Source organism: Seriola aureovittata, chromosome 18 (assembly GCF_021018895.1).
Source record: "Seriola aureovittata isolate HTS-2021-v1 ecotype China chromosome 18, ASM2101889v1, whole genome shotgun sequence".
Classification (NCBI taxonomy): Eukaryota; Metazoa; Chordata; class Actinopteri; order Carangiformes; family Carangidae; genus Seriola; species Seriola aureovittata.
The window spans coordinates 11,155,722-11,173,351 of NC_079381.1; the positions used below are offsets into that span (position 1 = coordinate 11,155,722).

General features: G+C 39.4%; 2 protein-coding genes across 2 annotated transcripts; one reads left to right on the top strand and one right to left on the bottom strand.

Annotated features, from left to right (window-relative positions):
- Positions 1-9: 9 nt before the first annotated feature.
- ak3 (adenylate kinase 3) lies at positions 10-7,715 on the top strand. The gene is made up of 5 exons (XM_056403702.1): positions 10-164; positions 1,932-2,051; positions 2,240-2,412; positions 5,426-5,544; positions 6,329-7,715. Exons 1-5 carry the CDS (start codon positions 17-19, stop codon positions 6,438-6,440), a joined length of 672 nt encoding a protein of 223 aa, XP_056259677.1. The 5' UTR covers positions 10-16; the 3' UTR covers positions 6,441-7,715.
- Positions 7,716-7,760: 45 nt separating this feature from the next.
- Positions 7,761-17,287, bottom strand: cdc37l1 (cell division cycle 37-like 1). The gene is made up of 7 exons (XM_056403699.1): positions 16,881-17,287; positions 15,455-15,754; positions 15,221-15,314; positions 14,428-14,543; positions 13,614-13,736; positions 13,110-13,283; positions 7,761-11,463 (listed from the first exon to the last, which is right to left on the bottom strand). The coding sequence occupies exons 1-7, from the start codon at positions 16,983-16,985 to the stop codon at positions 11,347-11,349; spliced, it is 1,029 nt and encodes a 342-aa protein (XP_056259674.1). The 5' UTR covers positions 16,986-17,287; the 3' UTR covers positions 7,761-11,346.
- Between the last annotated feature and the right edge of the window lie 343 nt (positions 17,288-17,630).

Below are 17,630 nucleotides of genomic sequence, written 5' to 3' on the forward strand. Positions count from 1 at the left end.
AAATGATCGTGTAAAGATGGTTCTTCAAAGGATATTTCGTGCTGTCATCATGGGACCTCCAGGGTCGGGGAAAGGAACAGTGTCTGCACGCATAACCAAAAGTTTTGGACTGACTCACCTTTCTAGTGGGGACATTTTGAGAGCCAACATCAACGCTAAAACCGGTAAGATAGAGATGTCCTACCACAAAAAAATACTATAAGTATAATCTTGAATAAAATCTACACAGGTCAGCATGTTTTAGTCCTTAAGTAAGGCTTCTAAAGAGACACTTGAGATAAGTTATCCCTACTCTTTTTCTTCCTGGAGCATCTGCACTGTTAGAAATAACTTCAAAAACGTATTATTGTGATCAAAACAGTCAAAGTTGTGGCCTACAAAAAGAGACTACTACACTATACAATTAGTGTTATAATGTGAAAAATAACTGCAAGTTTGTTTTCTGGACCACAGTGATAAGAGCACCACTCCTACAGTTTCGTTTCTTATCTTTATCACAGAGGCAGGATATAAAAGAAGCTGTGCTCTCCTTAGTCAAGGTCAAAATGGTTTGTAGGGTTGTAGAGCATGTTGTTTTATGTTTATAGTGGAAACACTGGAGGCCCGCTACTTCTCAATATCACCTTGATGATAAAAGAGAGGTGTAAAGATAAGAAAGACTGTGCACCTTTGTTCCTTGGCTATAGATGAAGGTTTGTGCTATCACAGCTGGATGACACAGTAACTACAAGACTGGACAATCTCACAGCAGTAATTTGGGGCTGAAGTGAGGTTTGGAGACTCCTGCAAAGGCCGCTGCTGTACAGCCGAGCTTTAACCAGTTTTTTTTCCTCTTCGTGTTATAATTTCATACTGTGCATGTGCAGGCATTGTCGAGAGGCTCAGTTTAACTAAATCCTTGTATTGTTGGCAGCTGAGCGGCTCCACTGGAGCAGCTGGCAGTCAAAGCAGTTCTTCCTATTGGCTTTTCCTGCTCGAATTTTCAATCTGAACCGGTGACCTTCCGCTTCCTGAGACTGCCTCACTCCCACACTCCTACTGAACATCTGTAAAGCCCTTTTTGGGTGAGAGCACTGCAGATGAACTCTATCACGATGTATTAAATTGACTGATACATTTACAGGTAGACAAATCCTCCTAAATTGGTTCTTTACCAATACTTACCTTGCTTAACTGGTTGCCGTTCAGCAACTGTACTTTCTGAACACTTTGTCCAGGGTTCAGTGTGCACACCCAAAACACACTGGTGTGCAGTCTTTATATGTGTCACGTACTCAATACAAAAGAAACAGAAACTTATTTTCTGTATTTGTTGGAGCAACACAGAATAACACCAAGAGGTCCTCTCTATGTAAAAAAATCGAATGACATGTATTTCCTGTATGCAGCCCATGGTTTCCCAATCAAGTTTTAGCCTTTGCTCTATTTCATAGTGACATCAGAGTAGTATTTAAGCACAGTCAGCTCATTTCTGGAAGGCTTGTCAGGAAATTCCTTTCTTCAGCTGAACTCTGACCAATTACAGTGGAAGTGACAGGAAAAAAAATCTTGTGCCTTAACCTCCTAAACCCAGATTATCCCTTTAAAATTTCCATTTGCAATAAAGAAAAAATGTCCCACACTGTGTCACTCTATACACATATTCCTCTGTGTGCTTGTGCAGCTTGATTATAGCTACAATACCATTACACTGAGTTAGATATTCAGATCCACATGGCAAAACTGCACTAAGACATGAAATGAAAATATTCTCGAGTGCTGAAGCAGCTAAATAATGCAAAAAAGACAGGCAGTCTTTCATATTGTGATTCAAAATTGAGTTTCAAAATATCAAGATTCGAAAAATTTAGTTGAGAAAATTATCCTTTTATTTTGTAATTAGTATGATCAGCATGCATCAGCACCCATCTCTGTGTTTCTGTGTGTGTCAGAGCTCGGCCTGTTGATGAAGTCCTGTATTGATCAGGGTCAGCTGGTACCCGATGACGTCATGTCCCGTCTCATCCTGAGCGACCTGAGAGCATTGGGCCAGAGCAGCTGGCTGCTCGATGGTAAGTTTGTATCACCAGTCAGTCGTATTACGTCCTCCTCTAGTTTAGATTTCAGCAGAGGGATGTTTGTAGTCATCTGCTGAAAGTTTTCATAGACCTCATTTGAGCTTTTGCTTTTTAATTCAAATCCCGGCAAAGAGATTTATTTTGTCTTTTGTCTTTCCCCTGTCTCTCTCTCTCACTACTAGGTTTCCCTCGCACAGTTTCCCAGGCAGAGGCTCTGGATGACACCTACAGCGTGGATACAGTTATCAACCTCAATGTACCTTTCCAGACCATCAAACAGAGGCTGACCTCTCGCTGGACTCACCTTCCAAGTGGCAGAGTCTACAACATAGATTTCAACCCACCTAAAGTTCCTGTAAATACATCCTCTCTTACTCAGTAAAGACATTGCACATAGAATAAAATCAAACATTAATATCCTAATACTTTATTAGGCCAAAACTGGCTTTACTTTTTCCATAAGAAGTAAATCATACTGTTTGTTTGAAATGAATTGTTTTGGGTTTTTGGGAGTGGAAAATGGAAGAGAGAGTGAACGAAAAGGAGAAACGAACAGTGACAGACCGAGAAAAGATAAAACAACAGGCCACTTCATTGCTGTGGAAATCCAAGTGGGGACCTTTGCTTTCGTCCAATGCAATAATACACTAGTAAACAGAAAGAGACGTGGGAAGAAAGAGGCGGGATAGGGGCGGCTGCAATTTAACAGGGACACATAAGAAAATAAAAAAATCATCTCAGAATCCTCTTCATTTTCACATTATCTACTTGTATATGCATTATTGCATGCAACTGCTATGGTAACCCAAGTTCCTGACTGTTTAGGTTTTGTGAAGATGTGCATCAAGCAGATCATTTTATTTTATTTATTTATTTATTTTTTAAATCAGCATCAGCAGCTTTTTGTGCATGTTGCATCTGTTTCCATGGTTACAGATAGAGCTCTTTGAGAATTGCAAGCAAATACTTTAGAAAACAGTGTCTGGCATTGATATTATTCTCTGATCTTTTGCCCATTTACATATAGTTGTCAACATCTCAACCTTGACAGGTTTTTACAGTGACTTCACAAAACATGGTTTTGGTGTTGTGAACGTGATGTCTCAGTAAGGCCTTGAGGGAATTTCTACAAACTTGGTACAAACATTCACCTGGACTCAAGAATGAACTGATTTGATTTTGATGGTTAAAAGTCAAAGGTCATGGTGGCGGTTTGTAGCGTTATTCTGATTGGTTGATTTGTAGCCATGCTTTGATTGGTTGGTTGGATGGTAGGCTTATTCCCTTGATTGGTGTATCAGTATTATATTTAATAGCGAGGATAATGAGTATGCTGATTATATTAGTAATCATAATAAGATATTATATTACTATTTCATTTCAGTTGTTCACTGTTACACTAACAAGTTTGACAAAGTATAGTCTTCCAAACTTTTTTGAGCATATTTTTCTAGATGATTAATAGCTCGTACGCCTGCAGTCATGTGTGCTTGTTTTTTCTGTTGCGGTGAATTGCAGCACCTTCCTGCCAGATTTCCTTCACAGTCTGATGGAGTAACAAAACATTTATAGTTAAACATTGGCTTCAGTCTATTCCTCACCATCCTGTTTCAGAGCGTGCAATGTGACAGAAAAAGACATAAAAACTGGAATAAAATCATTCAATCATCCCTTCATGAGGTAAAACACTTTAATCAGGTTCATCTACCCAGACGCAGAGATCTGAGTTCAGTTTTCAGATTAACTTGAATTGTTTGAGGCATGAATTCAATGAGGTGTTGCAAATATTTCTCAGGAACTGTGCTCCATGTGAAACACTTATCTCATGCCAATTCAACACAGAAGTGATCTTTGGGGCCTGTGCGTACTTTCTTGAGTAAACTGAGGATGCAGTCTATGAAGGTTTCATAGTGAGATCTCCTGCTGAAATATACAAGAAGTAGACTGATGCTCTGAGGGGGTGGAGCTGAGTGCTAAGGTTTACATATTTGTGGTGTTCAAATGATGCTCCACTGGAACTAAAGGTCATGCAAATTCACCTTTGCTCCATTATTATTATTATTATCCTTACCTTGAACCTTGGGATGCGCATTCCTCTTTGTGTGGTTTGATATAGTGTCAAGATATTTAGAAACAGAGACATTTGGACATGAAGCTTGCTGACTGTGCTGATCCACTGACTTTTCCTCAAATGCCATTATGAGATTTGTCCAATACTTTGATTTATGACCAAATACAGTACATTCAGCTTCAGCTGTAACTTGTGTTCAATGCTACTCAGCAAATGTACTGCATGCTAACACGCTACACTGGGATTATGATGATAGCAAAAGCTAATATGTGCAGCCTCACTGAGCTGCTCGCATGGCTTAGACTTTCAGTCCTGTTTTCACTGTGGTCCATTTTCAATAATGTTCTCAGAGACATCAGGTCACTGAAAACTTTTTGTGTGCCCTGCAACAAAAAACAAAACAGAACACAGTATGTCTTGTGAAGAGTGAAATAAATAAAGCACTCTCCAGGCTGTGCCACTAAACCCCAATGGTGTCAAAGGATGTAGAAGTGAGAAAATCCACTTTGCTACATGTTAAGTTAGATTTAAGCCTTTCATGGAAGATAATGGAACATGTCACTGTAGGAAAAGCAAATAATAAAACGAATGATTGGTGAATTTTATTTAGCTGCGGCAGTCTCAGGGTCCTGGTATTGTTCATGCTGGCTCCCTGTCACACTGCCAAGGCTTCCTGAGATACTTGAAAAGACCAGAGGCACCATTAATGTTATTAGTGACATACCTGCTTTTCCTACTGTGTCAAGTCAAAATGTCAACCTCTGTAGTCATACCTCCTGCTACTGCTTCAGTTTGAGACCATCATTAGTGAGATGACCAGCTGCTCTGCTGGCTTATGTTTAAACCTTTAGCCTATAACAGAAACACAGTGCATACATTGCACACAGGGTGGAAATGTAAGAAAATCTGTAATCATATATTAAACATCTTTCAACATTATTTAGCTTTACTATTGCCAGCCTCGTCTCCCCTCTCAGTCAACTGGCACCACTTTGTGTTTCTTGAGCAGTGTTTACATTCCAGACCCTGCGCTGCGTCTGGGTTTGTGCTGGACAAATCCTGCTCATTGTTGTGGACTAGTGGTTGTTGGAAGTTAATGCCTGAAGCATTCATTTAGCAACTCTGCCCTCAGCAGGTTTCCTCCCCTTTCCTCTGGTAAACATTTATTGTTTATTATTCAGCAGTTACAAAAAAAATTGTACAAAATCATTCATTGCAAAAAATAGCATGCATTTAAAAAGTACTATTAGAGTATGGTGTGCAGGTGTAACCACACTGGTTCATGTGTTTTCTCCAGGGTTTGGATGATGTGACAGGAGAACCACTGACCCAGAGGGATGATGACACACCAGAGACAGTGACACGGAGACTGAAGTCCTATGAAACCCAGACAGAGCCTGTTTTAGAGTACTACAGGTAGGAAAATACAGATAAATCAAAATATAGCTTAACTTACTTGCATATCTGTGCATCACTAGGACTCACTTAATCACAGAAATGAATGAGGCAAGTTGGGCAGATGTTTGACCGCGTTACAGCATGTCTCATAGAAGTCTAGTCCTCCTTTTTAATATGTGTAAAAGTCTACAACCAAATACTAAACTACCTTGACCTTGGGCTCTGTCCTCCCTGCACATTCTTCACAGTTGCTTGCATGACTGAAATAGTTAAGAACCACATTCCTGGAGGACAAAGTAACAAGTGCAACCAGTGCCTTTGTCCTTGTTACAAAAATGAAGTGAATACAAATATTTTAAACATGTATTTTTAATATTTAAGCTTTACAAGAAACAACAAAACCCAGGCAAAAAGCACAAAAGAAAGCAGGAATACTAGCAGACTTACGAGGCTGTGGACCCAGCTTATAAATGCATGCATAATAATTTCTGGGTTAATTAGACAGGAAAACATATCATAGTGTTCCCTCAAACTGCAGGGATGTGCTTAGCTAGTGTCCCACTTCATTTTTATTTTACCACAATGTGTGAGAAGCTGTTCATTTGATTAGAGCACAGAAAACTCCAGACTAGAAGAAAGAGATAGAGGGTTCAATTTAAAGGGTGAAAAACAGTCTATGTGCATTTAGAGCTAATTATGAGATCAATCACATATTTTTCTAATTGTGTTGTAATATTGGAATAATAGTTGAAATAGTGACTGCAAAAAAAAGAAGGATTTTTGTGTCTCTTTGTCTGTCCAGGAGTAAAGGTGTGCTAGAGACCTTCTCTGGGACAGAAACCAACAAGATCTGGCCACACGTCGAGGCTTTCCTCCACAGACGACTCACCTCTGTCAATCAAAAAGTTGCATAGAAAGCCTGAGGAGAAAGGTGCAATAAGTCTTTAAGTTTACCAGCAGAACCCACTCTGTACGCATCGTCCAATCAAGGTGTCACTTTCTGTGAAACAAGAGGATAGCTGTTTGCGTGATAAACTACTCCGATGGTTCAACCTGTCGTCAGGTATCAATAGTAAAACTACAGATGCTGTTGGAGAAACCCCACATTAGAAGTGCTTGTTGTATTACTGTTGCACTGTTTCCACAATGTTGCTGAAATCACTTTGGCAAACTCTCAGGACGTGTGCATAAATTCCTTCAAACATCAGTCGTTAGAAATCACACAGATTGTATCTTTTCTATGATGTGCCTTTAAAGAGCCACAAGGCATCACTGAATCAAATATTAATATCCCTCACGGTGAGATGTTGCAGTACGACAGGAACAGTTGTTTTGGCTGGTCCTGTCTGGTGAATGCAGTCAACCTTAAGGAGGAGTGGAGTAGTGTACACATTTTTAACCTTTAGGTTTTCTAGTTGCAATCATGAATTATTTTCTTAGTTGATGGCAATTGACAATATTGTGGGCATGACTAAGGTATTTGTAACTGCCTTATCGGGACTGTTTGTTATGCAGTGGGTAGTTGCTCTAAAGGGAAATGTGCCATGTTGTTTAGCAAATTTCACTTTTGCACTCAAGTGCCTCTCGCTGCTTTTGGAAAAGTACCAGATAGCTCAGTGAATGTGGTTTGTAAATACTTTCATGAACATGGACCACTGATTGAATAATGTTTGAACTGACTTATTAGGCTATATTGAATATTTTTTAACTTCAAATTAAACCATCATTGTTTAACAGTTTCTTTCAAACACCTCAAGTCTTAATAGTGTTGCCTCTTGAATGCGCCACTTTCCATTTTAACCAGGCGTTCTGACCAAGTCTATAAACATGTATTGATGTTTGCCATTTACTGTGACTTGACAAGTGAAAACTTAACTGTAAAATATAATAACATTCAAAGCACAGGAAGCCTGTCGTCTTGTTAGAATGTATAATAGTGTTCAAGGTTGATCTGCAGTTCTGTATTTGCACTTTGGTCTTAAGAATGTTTCACCATGTTAAAAGCCACAGAAATGCGAGTCTGCCTCGCAGTGTAGTACAGATTTATGCAGTGAATGCTTCCTGAATTGTACAGTGTGTATTTCTAGACACTTGAATACAATGTGTAAAAGCACATCTCCTCTTCAAAAACAACTTACAACTATGTCGTGAGTATTTATTATGGATCACAATAAACTTCTGAGACTAGTTACTGTATTTAGTGTATAATTGTACACCAGAATAACATAACTGTATAGTTTCCCAGTCATTGTTTTAATTTGACAGATTTCAACAGGAACATGGCTGCCTCTACAACAGTTAAGTGAGTAGCCAACTGATTTAACATTGCACTCCTATGACATTGTCAGAATCATCAAAGTTGATGCCGCAGAACCATATATATATATATTTTTTTATTCCACACATTCTTTTTCCCTTTTCCTGTCAAAACCTGGAGTCTGCATTGCCCAATGATGCAACTCAACAATCATTGGCGTTACCCTTTAAGGATTTAATGATAAAGCCATTTCAGGCTGCTCAATTTTAAATGGTCAGCGACATCCATTGTATAATCACTGCAGGTCTACAAAGAACTGTAGCAGTTGACAAGACACAAACATTTAGCACTGGTTTTATATTTGAGTTTCTTACAGCGGCACAAGAAGCCAAAACTTACTTTTGCCTACTGTCAATGCGGAAGTGTAACACCGATAACTTTCCTAAAGCTTATAGCTTAGTGACAGAAACTCTTATACCAAGCTTCAAAAACACAGGATTTATAGTAAAAAGTCAAGAGACACTGCCACAGGTTTAGAACAGCAGTTTAAGCCCAACAGTTATTTTGCATAGTTGAGTCGTCGCTGTGGACTAAAAAAAAAGAAGAGAGAAAACATACAAGTCCACTAGAGCACATTCTTTTAGCATTGCTGCTGACAATACCTCTATGATATGATGCTTTTCCTATGTGAACTGAAAGTTTCACTGCAGAATCAACGATGCATCACACAGAAGCTTGTGATGAATTGTACTTTAATGCATCGTATGGTATTTCTATTTCCATAGCCTGCAATAAAAATCTTGCTGATCATGTCACTCAGCAAATTTTTACACTGATTTTTGTTGTCTTGTTAAATAAAAGAATACAATTATCAATGGGACAGTTACTGGGAAGCCTAATGAATCTGGCAAAAGCTCCCTTGAACAAAAACAAAGGTCAGAAGACGATAGAATACAACAGTAAAACAAAACAAAACATCACACAATTCAACCCACAAGTTCCTCGAAGGGATGCTTGTAAAACAAAAATGTTCAGATTCAATTCGATGACTGGGAGCACAACAAAAAAAGTGACAAAACTAAAAACAGCTTTGAAAAAAGAAATATAAAGTGCAGGACACATTCAAATGCAGAGAGCTCCGTTCTGCATACAAATATACAGTAAAAGTCTCTTTGTGGAGAGCGCAGCCCTTTTTTCCTCCCCTTCACACTGGTGCTTTTTATCACCTACTCAGGTGTAGATGGCAGAATTGAGAACTGTAACTGCACACAACTGACAACAGTGTGCACAGCGCACTTGTTTAAGGAAACTGGTGGTTGTAACTCTTTTTAGGGTGCTGGGTAAAAGATGGCAAGCTGGTTAAAAAAATATAAGTTAGTTTTACACAAGCACATCACTGACCCAGAAAGAAAGAAATATACAAAGCCCATACAGACCTTGTTAACCTTTTATGAAGTAAAATATGAAGAATTTGGCATGATTTTGTACTTGACTTTGCACCTGTACTCAAGGTTGAGCTATATCACCTGTGCGTAGTTTTAAATTTGATGCTTTGATTACCTAAACAGCTGATCAAATAAATTCCACGGGAGCATAATTCAGCTGATCAACATGAACCACCTACTGTATATAACAAGTGCAATGCCCTCTTTACACCTTACCTCACCATGCCTCTTTCACCCAGATAATACCTGGATTTAGATAATTAACTGTTACTTAAAACTAAAAATGTCTCAAATACCCTCATAAAATGGGGCTGATCCTGCGCCTCTACCTGTGTGTATTTATGTGCATCAAATCTGAGTGCTCTGTCATGCAATAGAGGCCGAGTTACTATATTGTCTCAAACATAATCTTGCAGTCACTTTCCAAAAAGCATGCACTGTTAGTCTTTAGTTTGTTATTGTGTCATGTCAAGCAGCTTAAAGAAATGAGTGATTATTTATTTTTCTGCAAAGCTAAATTATTTTTTATATTTTATAACAGAACAAGACAATAAGACCCAAGAGAATACACTGTATATTGTTATCTTCTGTTGGTCATTTTATATTAATTGGAAACTCATGATTTTGTATTTTGATTCACTACAGGTTTGATGTATACCTAGTGAATGTATACATGTTTGACAGCAGACAACACTATCTAGATAAAATCTGAATTCCAAAGATGCATGGTAATGGCAAATGTAAAGGAGGTTACACACTTTAATTGCTTTTTAAGCCTCCCCAGACAACACTAAGAGTAGTTTTCAGAGGACCTTAAACATTATTAACTCACTTGTCCTGCCGTTCATGATATGCATGAACTTCATTACCTTCATGCTGCTAATTAGCAGTGTTCAAAGCAAATGATGTAAGGCCACATTGATATTAATCAATCATTTTGCATTTGTAAAAGCAGTGCTTTAATATAACCCCCTCCATTTTATTTAACATTAGAACTCTAGCTTCACTTTGAGCATCGAGGCTGGCTGCTTTTCATGGCCCAGAGGACAACAAGGAATTGCAACAATCAGGTAATGAGAAAATAATGTATGACAGTAGCCAATGTAAATGTTAAACATTTGTACCAATAGATGCCATCTGTTCATGTTAGACAAGTGAGTCAGTGAACTGACTGGCCACCCACACACTGCATTATTAATCCTCTCCTGTTAATCAGCCTGAGAGACCTGTGAGACTGTGTGCAACTCCTCACATGCAGATTAGTTGTGGGCCTGAACGTTGCAAGGGTGAACCTTCAACTGGCCTGTACGTTCAGTCTGGCATGTCAAGTTGAAGCTTGGAGAAAACACTTTTGCTTTCCGTATATGTTTACTGATTCAGCCATTTAAATGGCTCTTAGCAGATTAGCATAAAGCCAGCAAGTTCAGCTGTAGTGAACCAATTTAAAAATAAAAAAGGCTTCTGAAACACATGTTAAAGGATCTGAGGCCCAGTCTTTACCAGATGTTGTGGTAAAGTTACATCAGGAAGTTAAACATTTTACTTCAAATCCTAGTTTGAAATACTGGACATATACTATTTTCAGCATTGCATTTGAGAGCAAAGCCATTCATGGGTCAGTCATGCTTCTCTCAAACTTAATAGGATTTATTTTAAGCACCTGTAACAACAGGTCCACTAACCTAACCTCTTCTCCAGACGCTGGATTTAACTGGTTAAGTTTTCTTTGTGTTGTCTTAACTTGTTTCTCTTTTCCAGGAGAAATAAGAAAAACCAGCTTGAAAGAAAATAATGAGAGATCTATAAAACCAGTATTATGGCACAAGACGTGCCTTTAGCTGGCAAGAGCCACTGCAGGAACCAACTCGCCCAAGGTTAACCACACTGATATACTAACGGCAACAATGAGAAATGTCTGTCCTCAGTAAAACATAATTTCCTACCCGTTCTCCACTGAGAAATGCAGTGTTAAAGACTGATCATGTCTCAGTTTATTCCTGCTCTGCACTGCTGCTTATTAACCTGGTCTGCTGTCAAAAGAGGGCTTAAAATGTAGGTTGTTCCTAAATGGGGAGATGATGGAGATGGAAGAAAAAGCAGGGGCTGATCCCACAATCCCTAGGAGGTCTCCATCATGCGTATGTCCTCTGTTTCTGTAGTGTCATCCTTTGTCCACCTCCCTGTGCTTGTCCACAGTCCGGCTTCTAAACAACGCTTCACAGGATACTCTGCCACCTGGTGGAGGAAGACAAAGACAGGAGTGTCGAATAACAGCCAAAAACCAATAACAGGTGAGGATTTCCATGTAAATATCAAAATCTAAAATAGGTAAAAATAAACAGAGCTAGAGAGACAGATGCTGGGGGATTAACCTCCTACTGCCCGGTTAGAGGATTATAATGGTTATATAACTGCACTCTCAGCCTCTAACATTTCAAATCTGAGCTGACACTAAAAGTCTGATCTTGGATTCACACCATGAACTAAAACAAATCTAGGAGGGCACAAACTTGTGTTTCTTATTATAAAAGAACAGCTTCTCATGTACACATTATCATCTGGTCACTCCTCACAGGCTGACAGTGAGTCTTCAAGCTAAGGGGGAGGAGAGATGCTACTAGAGAAAAACAGCACAACTCCAAAAACAAGACCAGGACCAGCTTCACTTTCAACAGGCATGGTTGCATTCCTCTGTGGGAGAAGGGGGGGAAGTTTTTTTTTTCCTTTTCTCAGAGTAGATGTTTGGCAACTAGTCAAGCTGTGGGGCCGACAGAAGGGAGAAGGCCTCATTCTCTCACTTACAAAAGGCTCTGAAACTACAAAGATCAAGTTTAATAGAAAAACCTGTAATATGCTATTTGGCAACTTTTCACACTCAACTTTATCTGAATATTGAAATTCTTGCCTAAAATAAAAATATGTCTGTAATTAGTTTATGATGTCATATAAAGAAAAGGCTTTTAATTTGTATCAGACACTCGTCACATGTGACCTCCTTCGTTTAAAAAAGTTGGTAGAGCTCCACCCATGTAACTAGGAAACATAATGATGGGAAATAATGATCTGAGTGGGATTATGTGAGATACCTGAGCTGCTGACAGCTTCAGTACACATTTTGACTTGATTTACTTTTCTAGGGATGTAATCCAAGTTAGAGACATCAACTTTTTTGGTCAAAAAATATCCACATTGAGCTGTTTCAGTGGAATATGTGATACCTAACAAATTACATCAATTGTCTTTTCCCTTTTGCCCTAGTGGTAAGTTCTCACGTTTGAGCTTTAGAGATCACACTACCAGCAGGCATACTTGTCTGAGTCAGCTAAAACTGAAAATGAGGATGTTGTATCAGATTTCCCTGATTACCGCATTCCCCCCACCAGACAGGGACAGCCCTGTGCAGAAAGGGTCAACACAGCTATGTAGGTAGCAGAAGTTAGGGTTTCAAATGAAGGAAGACAACAAATAGGCTGTCTGCAAATACAAAAATTGATTTCACTGATAACATCAGCAATGTGATGAACCTCGCCAGGTTTGTAGGTAATGTCAACTTTTGGCAGTTGGCTGTCAGTGACACGGAGACTGAGACTGCTGTGGCCACAAGAGCTATCTTGTGCAGTTTTACTCCTTGCTGAATCCTTCCCTGGTGCATTGTAGTGCTGTCACCATTCATGAAAAACAGTGGAGACACATGTGTCTTGAAAGTGAGAATGAGCAAGTAAATGCTTGTGTCAAAATCCAGCATCCAACCAAAGATGACATTTACCAGTTTTATATCAGAGAACTAATATACACTAGCTCAGTAGTGCCAACAAAGCTGTGTGTGGTAACTGAAGTAGCCTATGTCTCAGCAACAATGGGAAAAAAACAGGAACACTTACTGGAGGTAAAGAGTCCAGGGATTCTTTGGGGTCGAGTCTACAGATTGTGCCAGTGTTGTGTTGTTCAGCATTGTTGGGTGTATCACCTCTACACTTGACTGCATATTCTTTAACTCTGTGTTTGAAGGCCTCTAGCTCTGTATGGAAGACTTCTAAGTAGACATCTTGTCCTTCCTGTAGAGCATTAAAGACATCAATATTAGGAAAACATAGCACAAGATGGCTTGAAGCAAAACAACATCCATCCGAAAGGATATGAATGAAGTTTAGATTAGGCATGCTACCTATCCTCCATTACAAAAGCAGCTAAATGTATGCGTAAAGCAGTTGTCTTTTTTACAATTATCTGGCTTTGCAGCCTTGACAAGTGCTTAATGATGGAACTTTTAACCCTGGAAAGCTATGTAAATGAAGTCCCTACATCCAACAGCATGAAAGCCCAAAGTAGGTAGCTACACAAGTAGACATAGTGCATAACGTACTGATAAGATATGTGCATCTTACTTTGGCTTTGTGAAAGAACTGTCTGAAGCAGCCTCTAGGATCCTTCTGAGAGTTCAACGCCATCTCCAGGATGAACTGCATGACTACAGCTTGGTGCGCCACCTGCTCCATCAGTGCTTCTTTCTGCAGGACACATAACAAGAGTCTGTGAACCTCGCATCTCATATTCAAACTCTTTAGCTGCTCACAAACTGTAAAAGCAGTTTTTTTTCCAACGCCCAAGTTTTTAAGCCATATTTCAAATCACTTGTGTGAATTCGAGACTTCTAACACCTTCTGTGTGCCACGGCATTTGTTTAAAATTAGTTTCAAAGTGAACATGTGAAAATTAGAACCCACACATGGGATTAACAAAACAGGCATGGCCATTCCTTTATTTAGAAGTATAACATCCTCACCACTAAACAGATCGACCACCTGAACATTGAAGACATACTTCGATAACCAGAGTACACAAAACTGAACTGAAGGACTGAAGGGAAATTCTTCATCTTCATCATTAACTTTATTAGTAACACCAGTGCTGTACCTACACTGAAAAGTCAAAATCTCAGTTTTGATTGCATAAAGTGCAATCAATATGGCCAGTGTAATTTATTCTAAAACTATTACAGTATTACATTTTCAGTGTCAGTGCACATGCTCAGATATGTGGCTGTGTTAACACTGTTTTTCTAGTCTGACAAGCTGAGAGGAACAAATTCTCAACTTGTCACTTGTCATCTGACAGACTACACAGACAATACTGGTTAGCACGATGAATTATTGTAGGCTTTGGTCTCTTGGTGGTATTGTTAGCCTATCAGTACATTACCCCTTCTTGCTGTAGTCTCATGCACCACAGAATTAAGTAATTGGCTGTTTCCTCAGAGATGAGCTGAGGCATGCCTGCAAGGAATCGCTGACTGTCGTCCCATCTCCTCAGCATACCTGAGAAATGGAAACAAAGCTTATTAGTTTGTTTTACGAAGACTTAAAAAAGAACCATTTGGTCCTGTTTGTATGCTCTGCATGTGAAGCAACTGTTGGAAAATGAACAACTTTTATAAACAAATGTAATAATAGTGTTAAAATGCTTTCTTGTCTCCTGTGTATCTTTAGAAAACAGCTAGTAGTAAATAATTCAAGACCTTTGCTACTGTTTAGCGAGAATATTTGATGATCATATATACAGTATGCCAGAAATATGTACAGCACAACAAGATAGCTGCCTGTAATACTAAAGTTAGGGCAAGTTAGGTTAGGTTTGCTTCCATGCTAAAACTGTTGATTCTATATACTTCAGCCCTGCAGATCATATTCCAAAATATCCTGTGTTTTAAGATTTTACCTACCTTCCATTACAGACACATCCTACCTCTATGGAATTAAAATTAGCTTGTAGACATGAGACAGGCTATTCATCCCAATGAACCTGAATGACTTACTTTCAGCTTTTGTAAAAGCTTGATAATTGGTAACTAACACCAACTGATATTCAAACCATTTAATTGACAAGGACAATGACTTTGCTAAAAAACAGTGGGTGACATACCTTCTTCTACCACAGTGAAGTGTAATGTGTTGAGATGAAACTGTTGAGATGAATGTTTTAGTGTGTCACTTACCAAAATGCCTAATCTCTTTCTCATACTTTTGGAGAAATGTATTGCACTTATCTTGATCCATTTCAGCAGGTTGATTTTGGAAATTAATGATACTCTATAAGAGCAAGAAGAGATTAACTGAGTGTTTACAATGTCTCTACATGAGCAGCAAAAATGTTACAAAAATGTTTCAAGACAAGAGCAAAATTTAACTACTCTCTTAAAATCTTCTAATGATGACAGGAGTTCTGTTACCTTATCAAAAACGTCCCAACTACCGACAGCTCCGAGCACAGGACTGCGGCTGGGTTTCTGACCTCCCAGCATGCTTTCCTTGCGACGCCACTCCTCCTCAGTGTGCGTGAGTTCTGTGGGGCAGGCCAGTGTCCGAGCACGTTCCTGCTCCAGGGACTCTGAGCTGTGGACCCCAAGAGAGCATAGCTGGTCCTGCGCCTCAGCCAGTCTCCAGCTGGAGACGATAGAGGCCTTCACACAGCGCTGCTGGCTCTGGCACAGTGATGCCATTGCACAATCACAAAGTTGTGATGATGGTGACTGGTGTGAGGTTAATGGAAAGAAAACGAGATTGGAATATGAGAGGAAAGGAACAAACTGTCAGTGACACACGTCAAATTACCAGTCCAAGTAGAATAGAGAAAAATGTGCTGAATAAAAAGAAAAAAGTTTAAGATTTGAATACAAAAGTGCGAATTTGCAAATACATACAAAAACTGACCCTGTGTTTGTGCAGGTTTCTAGCTGAATTTGTCTAAACACACTCCATCCAGGTTAAGTTTTGACAGAATGTGTAAAGGCCCTGAAGTCATAACATCCTCCTCCAGAGGAGAGAGGGATTACGCTGGCTAGCTACTGTTATCACAAGCGATCTTAACTTTAAATGTTTATCTTCATTCTTCGCAAACATCTTTTTCCATAGAATGATTGGATGTCCTGGGAGTGAACAGCTGACAGCTACAAACTGCGGCTGAATCACAAACTAAATGTAGGCCCATTTGGCTTTTAAGCTTTCATGGCCACAATCATACTGCATTTGGATCAGGGTGGGGCATGAGGGCTAAAAATAAACAAATGCTTGTTTCCATCTTGTCTTCATGGCTACCCAAATGCCTTTTCTAGTCCCCAACAGACATCACACACAGCTGTCAGTATCTGAGAATATGTAGGACCTGGGGGAATGGGAAAGTGAGCTGCTGCTGCCTCATGTTCTGTTGTGACCTCTGATCTCACCAGCCAACCAACACATTGGTGATCTCTTTCCGACACTGATTTTAGCAGTGTCGGAAAGAGAGTGTCACAACATGGCGACATTGCAAGTGATCTGTTTACCTTGTAGCCATGTGTTAGAGTGGAATATAGGTATCTCTGGGTTTGCGACAGGTTAGCATGTACTATAGCATGCAGCCTGGACACTGATGTTTTGTAGATGCCCCCACGAAGCAAACTGATAAGACAATGACACTACTGTAAAAGTTAAAAAATGCGACACTACTGAAACACAGTAGCCCATACGTTGCTAACTATCACGCCATGTAACATGGCAACTTCAATGATCCAGGCTGAGCTAGCTAGCATGCTTTTAATAACGTAAACCCCCATCTGTGATGCCAAGTAAGGAACACGTCTAACACCAACAACTCGACCACTAGTATGAGCTAATTACCTGCTGGTGATGATAAACACCACTGTAGCCCCTGGCTGCTGAAGCCGGGTCAGTGCTGGATTCTTCACCGGGGTAAACTGGAGTCCCGTTGCCCCGCCACTCCATCACTGCTAAGCAACTAGCCGTTAGCTCTGCTGTGGGATCCGCTAGCTAATGCTAGCTGTTTTTGCAGAATCAGAAACAGAGTTACTTTCAGTGATCAGCTGTCTGCCAGACTTATATATGAAAGGTCAGCGGAACCGACTGGGGAATAAGATGCATCACAGGGCGGCGGGGGTTAAAGGGTTAGGGGAAACTCCTGTAAATAACAATGTTAGCTCCAACAACAACATCCACACTGGTAGCTCTGTCCGGTTGCGTATTTTTAAGAAGTGACACGCAGAGCACGTGGTAAACAACTTTGATCACGTGACAGGGGCTCGAGTTTTTCTACTGAGTTTTACTAATTTCTATGATTAACTAATTTCAATAAGTTGACTTTTGTAAGGGACTGGTCATAGTCAAACTATGTGTAAGAGACAGGGTCAGATTCAACAATATGGAAAACGATTAAAATATTGGAGAATGAATTTAAATGGTTCGTTATTATAATATTATGTTATGTCTATATTATGTTATTGTTATATTATGTTGTCTGCTGTGAAGATTTTAACTTTATAAGTTTGGCTTGAATTTTCCTCATTGCAGTCAAATTATTTAAAATAATAATATTCATTATTTAAAATAATAAATATTTTTCATGTAAGTAAA